The 15375-nt window shown below is 35.5% G+C and overlaps 1 protein-coding gene across 1 annotated transcript; it reads right to left on the reverse strand.

Moving 5' to 3' along the window:
- Window positions 1–22: 22 nt before the first annotated feature.
- On the reverse strand, window positions 23–10116 carry LOC146132059 (NAD-dependent protein deacetylase sirtuin-2-like). Its single transcript, XM_083396463.1, has 11 exons — window positions 9932–10116; window positions 8759–8884; window positions 8493–8534; window positions 8314–8420; window positions 6924–6980; window positions 6783–6851; window positions 4749–4872; window positions 3568–3639; window positions 2361–2493; window positions 1806–1925; window positions 23–726 (listed from the first exon to the last, which is right to left on the reverse strand). Exons 1-11 carry the CDS (start codon window positions 10029–10031, stop codon window positions 498–500), a joined length of 1179 nt encoding a protein of 392 aa, XP_083252589.1. The 5' UTR covers window positions 10032–10116; the 3' UTR covers window positions 23–497.
- Window positions 10117–15375: the final 5259 nt, after the last annotated feature.

Consider the following 15375-nt stretch of genomic DNA (forward strand, 5'->3'; position numbering starts at 1 on the left):
TCAACTTAACTTCCAGGCAAAGCATACTCGAATTTTTTTTAATACAATAAAACTACCAGTTTGCAACTAATCATTTTAGTTTAAACAATGCGACACAGAAATGAACATGCGGCTTAAAATAAGTTATTTAAAAAAAAAACTTCATCACGGTTAGTATTCATCCGTCTCTGGTGATTTAAAAAATTAAACACAGGATAAATGTTTATTAAAAGTGACAAAAATTACTGTCGTACAGCGATCCCATCACATTCACAGCCAATGTTACACATTACAACACGAAATAAAATCCGAACAATTAAATTATAAAACACGTAAAGAGCAATAAAGGGTGCTTACGATTTTGCAGATCAATTGCAAATTTAAAAAGAACCAGGCAGATCGAAAGGGCCAAGGGTAGGCGTTCAATCGGGGGAGCGTTTAGCGGCTCAGACTTCGAAAATCTACTATTAGGCACATTCGTTTGGACCAATAAAAATGTCACGTCTAGGTGGATCTAATTACAAACTGCCAGCTTTCGGCGGTTGAGTGCTGTCAGGCTTTGTTTCCGGGCTTTTGGCGGTTGTGTTGTTTTGTGAGCTGGGTCCCGGTTCAGCGTTAGAAGCAGAGGCGGCCGCTTCCAGTTCGTCATAGCCGTCTTTTATAATTCTGTCATAGTCCTCTGTCCAGTCGAGTCTCTTGCAAAGATCGCGACAGCTGTCGTCGCAGTCGCCAAGACACGCGACATCCCTGGAAGAAACACGCATATTGTTTCCATTCATTGCACTACGAGCCAGTGTTGAAAGTCATTTTAAAATGAATAAAGTCCCAGTCAAGTCATTTGTGAAATAAGTCCCAGTCAAGTCATTTGTGAAATAAGTCCAAGTCAAGTCTTTTACAAAAATAGCAAGTCAAGCCCAAGTCATTAGTTGCCTAAGTCAAGTCATTATTAGAGCAAGCCATCTCCAAGTCAAACCACTAACTAATAAAACGATACACCATTAAAATAAATAAACTTCAACGATTACACGCAAAAAAAAAAACAACTAAAAAAATAACAAAAAACATGCTGCAATCTAATCGTTTTATGGGCAAAACTTGCGATAAATAGCTCATTTTTATTAAAAAAAGGTAATAAAAACACTAAGTTTCAACCCAAGTCATTTTGCTCAATGAATTCAGTCCAAGTCAAGTAATTTTACCAAAAGATTTAAGTCAAGTCATTGACTTACGTCATTACAGAACTGTAACAAGCATTCGGTGTTCTTTATTTAAGAAGGCAACTTGAATACGTAGGTTAATTATCAATTACTATTACCAGAGGAGCGGTTTTGATTAATATTATGCCTGGTAGCAACAGTTTATACACACCATTATCGTTTACACTTTACAAAGGAAGCTCAAATTCGCAGATTAGTTACATAAATGCAGTTCACGAAACGAGGGCAAAATGTTAGAAAGTGGGTTAATGCCGAGACGAAGCACATATTACAAACAACTTCGTTGAACTTTGATTGCTTTTTCATAATAAAACTTCATGCTGGTTTAATGTCAATCGTCTGCTTATGTTGTTTTTTTATTTTAGGCAGAGCCTTTAGGTCATTTTGAGTTCTATCGTTTACTGTTGGGCGTGATATTTGGTCAAACTACATCATACTTTTTGAAGACCGACAGAAAGGTGCTTGGCGTTGGGTGCACGCTTGTTAAAGCTGCTTAATAAAACACAAATATCGTAAAAAAAGAGGACAACATTTATTGCTAGATAAGGTAACGGTGAGAAAATCCCCATGACCATGCCTCGAATTTTAAACAGGTTACAGGCAAAGTACCTGTAAGCCTCCTCCGAATCGAAATCCATCCCACTGGCGAAACCCAGCATTGCCATCATCGGATCGGTTTCGCCGCATTTTTCGCGATTGATTAAGAGCCGAGGTGTTTCCAATCGGACCCTGTCGTGAATAGAAGGCATCGTTCAAAGAAAAAACATTTTAAAGGACTTCACTCATCCGACATGTGAAGGTTTTTGTACAGATTTTATTCATGAGCACGTCGAATAACTGTCGAACTTACACTTTTATTAATTATTCCAATACTAAGGTCACATATACCATATAGATTTGGCTTAGCTTCTTAAAAAATTTAGTAATATTTAGTTTAGAAAACAAAAATACATTTAAAATGAAAAGCGCGTCGATTGCTAAGAATCAAAAATATTAATTTATGTGTATTAATACCTATTATAGTATGGGCTCCGATCCGACAATACGCAAAAACTAAACACCTCGTATACAGAAAACGCGACATAGGCCTATAATACGTTTTCTAGAGTCTAGACGACGTAACTCCGTAAAACAGACAAGGAGGTCTTAAACCTTATAGCTTACCCTCCGACCAGCGACGCAAACGGTTGAACTTTTAGTGAAGTTCCCATCACAATAAGAAGGTCGCACTGCTGAAAGTCGTCGTATCTGTTCTTGAAGAACTTCTCCGGTAGTGCTTCCCCGAAGAACACAATGTCTAAACGGCGACACAGAATAGGACTTAAAAAGCAATAATAACTAGCAGAAAAATCTATACAAGCATAGTATTGAGATTTGAAGCCAAGTACGCCGTAATATCCGCGACAAGTTAAAAACGTAATCGTATAAAGAAGATATAAACTCGCCGGAATAAGTCCTAAATTTATCGGAATAAGCCTGAAAGGCCAAATTAACGCCAAAAACGTAAGGCGAGGTAATGGGATGATCGGAAGCCATGGGTCTAACATCGGTCGTTATGTTATCGACGTTTTGTTTTGGCAACGGATTTTTGGCCCTGTTTGGGGTTATTGGTGTGTAATGGGTGGGGTTAGAAAATGGGTTAGGGCTAAAATTATTAAGGGAGTCATTAGTCATGTACTTAGGGGTGTGGGTTGGGGGTTGGGGTTTGGTAATAACTGGATTCCGTATCAACATGGATAATAACCATAATATACAAAACTTTACGAGAATCAATCTTAAATCTGGTATCAATAGATAGAAATTGCCTTCTGGTGTAAACTAAGTTATAAACCTAAACTAAAATGAGAATACGTTAGCCAACTTATACACTAAAAACATGTATAAAATAAAACACTATAGATCAACAATAAATATACACGTCGCTGAAGTTCACGATAATCTGTGGCGCGACAAGGTTATCCGTATGGAGAAAAGCGCAATATAAAAAACTTCACGAGAAACAAGCATAAATCTGATACCTTCGCTTTTGTTTCGCCAAATTAATTTAAAGTTAATTTTTTACGCTCTCTTCTTCCTGTGCAGTCTTGCATATCTTGTGCAATCAACCTGGTTTTACTAAAAGTTCAATAAATGATGTTTTTTGTCTCGTTTGTCTCCATTTTTCGGTGACACAGAGCAAGCCAAATCAACTCCGCCTGGCATCACGTATGATACATAAGAAATTAAAAGAACAAAAAGTGTGAGTTTTAAAATCAAGTTTTCGGTTTGTAAAGCTCCATAAGTTAAATAAAATATTGGCAGGAGAGATTGTTCTAACTGAGAGACTTAAGCAATTCCCTTATTATATTGTTTCTTTACAAAATTAAATTACCAGGTTTTACGAGTCCTTCGGTTTCATGAACGCAGTCTGGACATCGTGGCACCTCGTCGCTGAAAATCTTTTCTGCGCAAAGAACATAATTCGGTAAAAAGCGATGTCAGATAATAAAATACCAAGCTTCGATGGTTCATTTAGCCAGTTTCGCTCCTGGCTATGAACAGCAGGTTTTTGAAAATTTGTGGGATCAACCTAAATTAGTATTTAGACGCACACAAGTCCACTAAATTTATCTGGAGCGTTGAATGTCGGTTCATACACACACACACCCTTATGTGTGGGCAAAAAAGATACGTGCTTCGTCTTAGCACTGATATATGTCGTGTAAAAATAAAATTGTGGGTTTGGTGGCATGTTGTTTATCCGGCCAGTGAATAAATAGGCGCATCAGCCTTTAACTCAAAATGTAATTCCGTCTCCATACCATTGGCAATGAGTATAACGTTACGGAGATTATGGTAAGATCCTGGCGTTCATCTTATGGCTCTAAACAGTGTTTTTTTTAAGGTGTTTTTGGGGACCGAAACGGTCCCCCGAATTTCTCCAGCGGTTTCCCAAATTTTGGACTTGCAACTTTTTGGTATTTAAATGAAACACTTGCGGTCTCTTAAAACCACTTAGCGGTCACCCAAACCAAACCTTAAAAAAAACCTGGCTCTAAATGTCCTGTTATTTGCACTTGATGCTTATCATAAAAAAAGTTTATAAAATAAAATATAATAAACAAAATTATAATTCGCGATGTTTAAAAATAGTTTTTATTTTTATTGTTACATTTATTTTATATTATTTTACTTTATGTTATGATACTTCATCTTTTAATGTCTCCGACTAATACTAATACTTATACTGGTGCGCTGTTTATTCAGACATACTGACGATGCCTTTGTCGGCAAGTAGATATTTTTTAACATGTTAGTGTTTGATCTGAATCATTAGCTTTGCTAGACTATTCTGATGTTTGTCACAATAATGACGTAATTTAGTGTCGGATCTGGCGGACATGGTTTTTGACTGAAATTTTGAGTATCGGAATAAACACACAGTACCGGACGTCTCTTTGGACTAAAAATCAAGCCTACAGAGATGGCTGTACAAGGTGGTCGGCAAAAGTTATGTATAATACAGTCGGTAAAAGTTGGTACATCTATAAAATGCCAATCATCAATCCAAACCTTTCATCCACTGCTTTGAGTATTCTTTTTTGCAATCGAGGCAGTGGTTGGTGTGAAAAGTGCCGTGAGCTTCAACGATCTTTTCTTCGCTGATGCCGGCTTCCCTCTCCAGCGTATCGATGTTCTGGTTTAATTGTTGCACGGATTGTTTTACGGTTTGCGTGTGCGTTATTGTTTTTCTATATTTTATCGTCTGTACGCCTGTTGATCTTATCAATCTTCCTTTCTCACTCACGTATTGCTTTTTCACTAATGCATCTCACCTTTCACGTTTGAAAAGTTTGAAATTCGAGACATTGCAATTTATTTGAAAAATCGACACATTGCAATTTACGTTTTTGCCCTTTTTAGACGTTGGTCGCGTTTTACTGTTTTATGTCTTATATTATTTTATTTAGGGTTGGCAAGCCGGTCAATTGACCGGTCAAATAAGGTCAATTGACCGGTCAATTGACCGCACTTTATTTAACTGGTCAAATACTCATATTGGATTCAAATGTTGTAAATTTTTGTTTTTGTGATTTGAGTTTTTAATAAACTTGATTGTAACTTTTAGAATTCAAATATAAAATGGCAGGGTTTACCTGAATCAAACACATGTTCTGTGCTAATAACAAGTGTTTGTAATAGCAAAGTAGATTTATTTTGTTTAGAATAAATCCAGGTATATGATGAATCGCATTTGTCATAAAAGGAAATACTAGTCGGGACCTAGAAATTTAGGAGAACCAAATCCCTTGTCTCCAGTGGACCCTGGTGATGATTTAGAAAATTCAGATAGTCGCAAAAGTATTTTTTTTTACTGATGCATTTACTTGTTGTTAAATTTCGTTAATGAAATTCTTGGCTTAACTGGTGTTGCTTTGTAAGATGGAGATGGTTTTGCAAAAATTCTTATTAATAGTCATAAAATTATTGTTTTTTGTTTACAAACCATTGTACTTGAGCCAAAACGTTCACATATTTATTTAAAGTTAAAATCAAGGTTTATTTTGAACTTCAATTGCATTTTGATAGTGTGTATAGTATTTGACCAATATTTGGCCTATTTGACGAGTATTCGGATCTTATTTGACCGGTCAAATGCCCAACCCTAATTTTATTTACGTTTCGTCTATATTAAAACTGTTTTAAGACACTCCGTTTAGCGCTTGGCATCTGACAGGCCGTTAAGTGGGGCGCCTGTAATTGGTGTAACATGTCACATACAACTTATGATAAATAGTTTTAGCGAATCTATCTGCGGTAATCGGCATATGTGTAAAATGACTCAAACGAGCAAACTTAATGTTAGTAAAAAGAACGCCCCCGCTGTTGACAGCAATGACTGCAATTAGTATTCCTTGAACTACATATTTCTTTACATAGAAATGACTGACTAAGAGGGCAAACACTAAGCCAGGGATGTCCAACCTGCGGCCGGCGGGCCACATTGCGGCCCGTCTGAAATTTTGGTGCGGCCCGCTAGTCATTTTCACTCCCTAGTAGTATTTTAAATGTTCAATATTAGCCTAATTAAAATGTACCAGTCAGCTTTTAGGGGCGCACTAATAGTATAGCATTGGTAAAAATATACATATATAACTCTAAAGGCCCGTTATAACTCTAAAAAGCAATACTTAATCTTGAACCTTTATAGGTTCTGCGGCCCATTAAATTATTTCAAGTGTCAATGCGGCCCACTATAATAAAACGTTGGACATCCCTACACTAAGCCATGAAATCCACATGGTTGATCAGCCTGTTGAAGCAATACTACACACAACTTCATGTTAGTTAGGCGATCAACAGCCCGGATCAAGCAACTGAGCCATGACATTGACACGAGTAGTTGAGTACAATATACTAATCAGGGCCAACACTGGTGATGGTTTTGGGAAATCTTACACTTTTTTACTGTAGATGGCAAATACAACTTTTTTACTTGCGAAAAATTGAATAACAAACTGTATTTTTGGTCGAAGCCAAGGGTTTCAGTTTAAGGGGTCACCGGTACACAAGTTACAGGTTTTTTTATTTTTACTTTGCCTATACCTGAGTGTACAACCTTGCCAGCTTTCCTTTCTCTTCAAGAAGTTTCACGAAGAAATGGCTGGGAGTTGGCTGAAATACAAATCATTCAACACATTGACACACTGGACAACTATTTCAGAAAAACAACACAGCAAGACATACCTTGAAGTTGCCAGGGTACAGCTCTTTCGCCAGTGTGAAAAAGGGTTGTGGATTTTTCTGCCAAAAAAAAATTAGTTAGATAGTTCTAACTTTTCAAGAGTTTCAATCTGGACGACCATACCTTTTACACAACGTAAAATGTATTAATAAAGTTTATAAAATATTATTGTAATATTACTTTTATTGAACATATTACGATCTATGTCTATCCAACACTGTCACTTGTTGACCTTTTCTCCATATCATATGACAGCAAAAAAACCACAAAGGTAATGGAATAGTTCATGGCGCACTTCGGCAATTGTTGGACCAATTACTCATAATTCTAATTTCCCTGTCGTTTGTCAGTCACCATTCAACTTTTTTCGCTGTGGGAATACTTTTATGCCAAACGCATCCATATTGGCGTATGGGTTTTGGAACAGGAACAGGGCTTATCACCAAGATTTTTATCACTTCGTGCTTTTGACGACCGACACTATAATCAAACAAACTTCACGTACAATTCCCACGCGGGGTGTTCGTTCTTTGCCGTTATTGCAAACTTAAATCACAACAAATCATAAATATTCAAGTATAGAAAACGATCGCTATTCAAGTGCCACAACAAAATATTAATAATACTTTTTTAGCATGTTCTATTAATAAATATTGGGTGGAACTAAAATATTTGTCTTTGAAAACAGTGTCATCTTGCCAGAAAAGACGGTTATAGCAATAGCAATGGAATGTGGTGTTGCACAATAGTTCCAGTTCCAACGCAATGTTATAAAGTTATGTAAAGCCGTGAGATCTCGCGTTACTCTTAAGTGGCGTACAGTTACATGCTGCGGGTGGTCCACGTCTGTTTCGTTATTAGTTTCCCAGCGATTTCCGAAGTTGCAACAGAGTTTTGTTCCGCTTTAACCTCGCTTAAAAATACTTCGATCGAGAAGCACATCAAACGCAACCGTTACAAAATGTCGTGGAATTTTTTTTTTTTTTTTATGTTTTATTCTAATCTATGCAAATTTACTTTTCTCCACGGAAATCAAAACGCATTGTTTTAAATTCAGTATTTTGGTACGACATAGTTTATTTTTCTTTATTTCTTGAATATAAAAAGGAATTGTAATTACAAAAGGCTCTAAAGACAAACAGGAACCACTGTCAAACACATAAAAACCATTTATATTAGTATTACATTAAAGACAAACAGTAATATTTCTAAAGGATGGGTATCTCACTATGTTTAAGAAAATGAGAGGTCAATGGTGCTGTCATACACATATTTTAACGTTAGCACGTTTAATTTAAATTGCCTTCATATTTTATTTTTCTCCAGCATAAACCGATTATGTCAATAAGTTTGGCTTTACTGCGAAAAAATACTACTGCTGAAACCACCTACCTGGAAGTAAACTATGTCGAAAATCTGTTGCGGGTTGCTCAACTCGTACTTTTGCAGGTTGTCATAGAGACCAGTGCCCGGAGACCTAAAGTCAGGGATGCCAGCAGCTTAAAACACATTTAAAGATCAGTAAGTTATAATCAATAGAGTACATTAATAACACTAGGTTTACCACTTACATGTTGAAATTCCAGCACCGCACATCACAACAATGTTCTTGCCTAAAAAACACAAACAAACGAAATAGTCCAGTCTCGGAACTGTGGTAAAATCTACCTATTCAGTCCCTGGAAAGAATGGTACTTCTGGCAAAATAAATTATAGAATATATTTAGTCAATTTAATATAAAAGTAAAGTATCTCAGAAACAATACAGCTAAATAGTATAACTGGATAAATTTAAAGCAATGAAGCAAACAGTAAGCCCTACAAGACTACAACCTACATTTATCTGATTTGATATACTTCACAATGCCGTCCAGGTTTAGCTCTTCCAACAACTTTTCAGGTTTTTCAGCTGGTTCCTCATCAGAAACTCGAAATTTCTGGATCAAGCTTTGCAGCAAATCCACTTAAAAAACAAACAGAGGTTTTAGAGAAAAAATGTAAATGCGAGTTCTTAGGGAGCTGTTTTGGGTAGCAACAGTTTTTATATAATGAAAGTTCTTACATTTAAATCATATATGTAACAAAATCCTTTGAGCCATTTTAAGTGGATGCAAGCTTTTTAAATACTCTAGTTTTATCTCGAAGTTGTGGGCAGCTTAATAGCTGTACATTTATTGTACTATTTTGAAAGATGGTGAGCGTTTTTATTTTGGCTTGTTGTTTGACAACTTAGGGCCACTAATTCAGGAACCCAAACTGTACTTTAAGCCAAGTTTAAACATTAAAGTACAAATATTTGAAGGACTTAAAACAAACTTTTTTCATAGCAGTGAATCCTATTCAGCCGAGCACTATATGTATATTATGGAAGGAATTGCAAACTACTGATCTGCAAGTCACACAGTGACCCATTTATATTTACAGCTAACCCTTGTTTTTTTAAATACAGAAATATGAACTTAAAATATGAATTTTATAAAATAAATGTGGAAGGAAATGTTTGTAATGTAAGGTGCCTACATTGAAACCATGTAATTATACAATCCTAACAGGACAGAGTTGCTGCAAAATTATTTTGCACCATAAAAAACTTTGCCCTACTTGTGTGAATTATATTGGTTCTTATTATATCGTTCTTATTATAACCTAACTCTAACTGAATTGCAAAAATTTACGAATTATCAACCAAGGATGATGAAAGATGCAGCAGTAAGTTTGTAATCAAAGTATGATCATGGGCGGATCAATGGGTGGCTAGTAGGTTAAGCCCATTACAAACGATTGTTTTTGCCTACTTTACCTATGAACACACTAGGTTGTTTAGCGAAACTTGTGATAAACTCTTTTATGTGCCTCATGCAATAGGTATCCTTTTAATTAAAGATTTGCCAATTGAAAACAACTAAACGTAATTGCATGACAGAACTTTGTGACATCATAAATAAAGGTACACTTAGCTGTTTAAGTGGTTAATATTAAAGTGAAATTGATATGTAAACACAATACATACTTGGTGATTGGGACTCTTCCTCAGCAACTGAAGTGCTTTCTTCATTTGAAGGTACAGTTGCATCTTCAGTTTTGGAAGAGCTCTTATCAGCATCAGCCATAGCAAAGAAAGTAATTTATAATGCAGAAACAAGAAAGCAGATTTACATTTAGGACTTTAAGTCGAAATTTTGGGAATTAGGCGCCTGTGCTGTGGATAAAAAAACACTTGTGTCAGGTTGGAAAGTTGCACTCTTAGCCACGGTCGTATAAAATCGCCATCAAATGCATTCAGCTGCAAAACTCATTCAAACACTCAAAACTTTCGCTAACGGCTTTCAGTATAGTACTTCGTTTTCAGCCGTGCAGATTTTAGAAATAGCGTTATTCCAGCCGCGCAAATTTTAGCAAAAACTTTATTCCAGGCATGCATATCTAAGCTGCATAAATGTATCCCCTATGCAATAATCAAAGTTTCCAATCCGGCATTTGTGGATTGTTGACCTAGATTCATGACGGAAAGATCATACTGAAACAAAAAATCCCTTGACTACAACCTACAAATTTATTTAAGCTAAAATAATTCTAAGAACAAAGAACACTATATATTTGTAATTTATTATAAGTTGAATTGCTTGGTTAAATATTTTTGAGTTAAGTGATACTTCAGAATGTGAAAAATGTTTTGTTTTTACTATTTTGTTTTAGCAAAACGCGACAGTACATTATGTGTTCTATTAGGTTTAAAAAAGTAGTATGTTAGCAACACAAACCTGTGTGATAAACTCTTTTGTAAATAGTCATGGACTACAGTTGAGTAGCACATATAACTGCATGTTACCGCCTCTTATAGCACATAGTCAACTAATTAGTAGATACTTCGGTAGCATCTATTTCTATTAATAACTGTGCGTAGAGTTTTATAAAAAGGAAGTCTAGGCTACTTTGTGCTGTCTGTTTTAACCACATAACGAACACAACACAATATCATTACTTTAAATGTCTTTCTGTCATTATGGCAACGTAACGTATTTATTTTCGCGGTTCTTTCTTCACCATAATCATCCTGCCAGGATTTTTTTGATTTTTAGTCTTTTTCAAAATGATTTTTTCGTTTAAATGTTTCCAAATATATTTGAAAAAATTAAAATGATGTAATAAAAACAATACAAATATTTTACTTGTAAATCAATTTAATGATGCACTATATAAAAATTATATTGAATGTTTCTGAAACTTTCAGTTATTCAAAGTTTCGTCATCGCTATTAGGCATTCTCAACGTTTGTTCGGGACCTACTTCGTAGCTTTGTAAGAAACGACTTTTAGGAAAAAAATACAAATGCAAAACTTTCCGAACAATACATTTTTTTCAAACTTTCGGCAGTTCTAGAAGAAATGTTCCTTATTCAAACGACAAAGTTAAAAAAGTGACCCCATACCTGGTTACCCCAACATAATAAATTGTTCGGGGCCTATTTTCGCTTTTTTCATGATACGAGTTTTGGACGTAAAAAGAAGGCAATTTTTAAAAACTTTCCGAACAATAGATTTTTTTCAAACTCTTTGCAGTTCTAGAAGAAATGTTCCTTATTCAAACGACAAAGTCAAAAAAGTGACCCCATACCTGGTTACCCCAACATAATAAATTGTTCGGGGCCTAATTTCGCTTTTTTCATGATACGAGTTTTAGACGTAAAAAGAAGGCAATTTTTAAAAACTTTCCGAATAATAGATTTTTTTCAAACTCTTTGCACTTCTAGAAGAAATGTTCCTTATTCAAACGACAAAGTCAAAAAAGTGACCCCATACCTGGTTACCCCAACATAATAAATTGTTCGGGGCCTATTTTCGCTTTTTTCATGATACGAGTTTTAGACGTAAAAAGAAGGCAATTTTTAAAAACTTTCCGAACAATAGATTTTTTTCAAACTTTCGGCAGTTCTAGAAGAAATGTTCCTTATTCAAACGACAAAGTCAAAAAAGTGACCCCATACCTGGTTACCCCAACATAATAAATTGTTCGGGGCCTATTTTCGCTTTTTTCATGATACGAGTTTTAGACGTAAAAAGAAGGCAATTTTTAAAAACTTTCCGAATAATAGATTTTTTTCAAACTCTTTGCAGTCAAATGGATTTATTTTATCGGATAATAATCAGATGATGTAAGTTTTTGTATTTCCTATATCTCGTATTCATGCCGTTACCGATACCCGATATTTTTTGCAAAACGTACAGACACCCCAACCGATACCAAATGATTTCATTACTTTAAGCAAATTGATGCTATCACAGAAAGTAACAACGATTATTTTAGCACGTTTTATTAACAACTTCAGCTTTTTAAGTGCAGCCAAATTATTGAAAGACAACACAGATAGTAAATAATTAAAGTTTTGGAAATGGGTTCAGATTTCTCAAAGCTTCATAGTGACCTGCCATGAAACCGCTCTCATTGGCCATATTATATGTAAGTGGCTTCCAACCAAGCTTTTTGGAAGCTTCCATATAACAGATATTACAGGCAATCATTTCATAACGTATAAAGGCCTCGTTTACTAAAACTAAACGGAGATACGTATTAGCATTTTTCTTCGCTTGGTTTGCAAAATTCTGAAAAACTGAACCCTCGTGTAAATCAACTTTTAGCTCTAGTCCGCACATATATTTAGAAAAAATTGCTTGGTCCACATTACAAACCCTTAGACGATATCTATTTGGACAAAAATGGCTTTGCATGTAGCTCCACAGAAAATTATGTTGTCCCTCATTTAAACTGCCTTCGTATAATTTCGAAGTTAAATTGATAAATCTCAAATACGACATGCGCTCGTTAATAAATAACTGGTGGCGGCAGCATTCATAAACGTTTTCCGCTTCCAATTTTGGTGTGTTAATCATCGTTATAATTTGTTCAGTAACTTCCGAAAAACGTTTTTTTATTTCCATGTGGACTTTCACAGAAAAGTGTTCTAACGCCAATTCTTCAAAATTAAAAGAAATGTTTTCTGTAACGTATTGGGTACTCATTTGCATGTCTTCGGCACTTGGTATTTTTCGTTTTTTCGCTTTATCACTGTTATAGTTCGCGGCATCTCGTCATCGCTGCTTTCCCAGGTGCTCTCGATTAGTCTTGAAATTTTTCGAGGCTTACTGATGCAATTCTCAGGGGATCTTATACAAGAAGACATACAAGTGTTTGCTTTATCGCCAACAGATGAATTATTTGGTAAAGAGTCTTTTAAAATATGCGAAGCGCTTTGTTCACTATCATATTCACCGGGTTCGGTGTTGATTAATAAAGGCATTTCACCTGTGGGTGGAGGACAAACAACGGTCGTTTCTAAACTTAATACTTTTTTATAAATAAAAAAAAACGCCATTTCGTGTCAAAGTTGGTTCAATTAATGTTCTACTAGTCAAGTTAACTAATTCGTCATTGTATACAAATACACCGTTCTCGCAAAAATGATAGGTAATGTAGTGACCACTGTTAACGCGATCTCCAAGTAAATTGCTTTTACGTTAATACAGTTTGGGACAAAGGGATAGGAGTGCCAAACAATAATTTGATAAAATTATGTCAAGTAAAACGCTAGAGATACAGATTCGTGAGACTTCTGCTATTTAGGCTTAACTTTTAAACTCTGAATTTTGAGAGCGTAACATTTGGTTTTGGCACGGCAATCCAGTCAGTGTAGTTAAAATAAACTTAAATTCTCTTGTTTTGGCATAACATATTAAAAAAAAGAATTTACCTCAGGATCAATAATCTGACGTCCATTGCTGTCTGTCAAGAGCAACACCGACTGAACCCTGCATAGCCTGACGAAGATAGCCAGTCTCTTTTCCACAAACTCCCTTTGGAAATTTAACAAATTTAACCATTTTCTCCCGATATAACTTAGTTTTTAGGAGGTGCTACAAATAAAGAAATATGTAAAATACATTTGGACAAACTTTGTTTGCTGGGTATAAATAAATATATAATCATGGTGCGACGTAAACTGTATTCTCCACAAGGCCAATAAAAACTAACACACAAAGCAAACTGGACATAATCCTTAATAAATCGATTATTGTCTTAAAATAGGCCACGCTTAAATCGTTCAGCTGGGCGTTCTAGCTATGGGGTCATCAAAATGGTTTTACTGCATTGTTAAATAAAGTGTATTCTAGCAATACTGAATAACTAAAAACAATCTATTGTACGGAAAACTATTTTATTTGTCTTTACTTTTATGCTGCGGAACCAAGTTATGCCAAAAAATATTATTTTTAATTCACATAAAAATCCTTCCTCGTCTTTCCCTGCAAATATAACTATTGATACAACCGAACATTAAAACAAATAACTTAACTTCAAATGAACTATGCTGATCTACGTCGCTGACGTCAAATAACAATACGAGCCGCGTAATGCGAGCGGTGGTTACCCCTATGACAAAGCGTTTCGGCGGCGTGTGGCCCAGCGGGATATGCGCATAGAAAATGTCTAGCGAAGCGCCTTGTTGCATTCCTTCAACAATGTAGAACTAAGTTTCGCCAATTTATAAAATAGGCCACCCTTAGACCGTTCTGCTGGGCTTGCTAGGTATGAGGTCATCAAAACGACTTTACAGCATTGTCGACTAAGATGTAAACTAGCAATACTGAATACTTGAAAAAAATCTATAGCTCGGAAAGTTATTAAAAATCGCTCTGATTTTGACAAAAATTCCAAAAAAAATAAAACGACATATCTTGAAGTGTGTAATACTCGAAAACTAGTTTTGGCGTAAATTTTTTAAAATGTAGGTTGTTATTTTTTAAGTTTGATTCTTACGATGCTGAAAAAATTATAAAACTTTATGGACTGGAAAGTTCTTAAAACCGTCGTTGATTTGGCCCTCTAAAACGCTGTTTTAAAAAGTTACAAAACAGGCCAAGCTTAAATCGTTCAGCTGGGCGTTCTAGTTATGGGGTCATCAAAATGACTTTACAGCATTGTCGACTAAGATGTATTCTAGCAATCCTAAAAAGTTAAAAACAGTCTATTGTTAGAAAACTATTTTATTTGTCTTTACTTTTATGCTGCACAACCAAGTTATGTCAAAAAATATTATTTTAAATCACATAAAAATCCTTCCTCGTCTTCCCCTGTAAATATAACTATTACTACAACCGAACATTAAATTCTGGTCGTCCTGCTTTCGTGCAAACAAATAACTTAACTTCAAATGAACTATGCTGATCTACGTCGCTGACGTCAAATAACAATACGAGCCGCGTAATGCGAGCGGTGGTTACCCCTATGACAAAGCGTCTCGGCGGCGTGTGGCCCAGCGGGATATGCGCATAGAAAATGTCTAGCGAAGCGACTTGTTGCATTCCTTCAACAATGTAGAACCAAGTTTCGCCAATTAATAAAATAGGCCACCCTTAGACCGTTCTGCTGGGCGTTCTAGGTATGGGGTCATCAAAATGA

This window comes from Ascidiella aspersa, chromosome 9 (genome assembly GCF_963924565.1).
Source record: "Ascidiella aspersa chromosome 9, kaAscAspe10.2, whole genome shotgun sequence".
In the NCBI taxonomy this organism is placed as follows: domain Eukaryota; kingdom Metazoa; phylum Chordata; class Ascidiacea; order Phlebobranchia; family Ascidiidae; genus Ascidiella; species Ascidiella aspersa.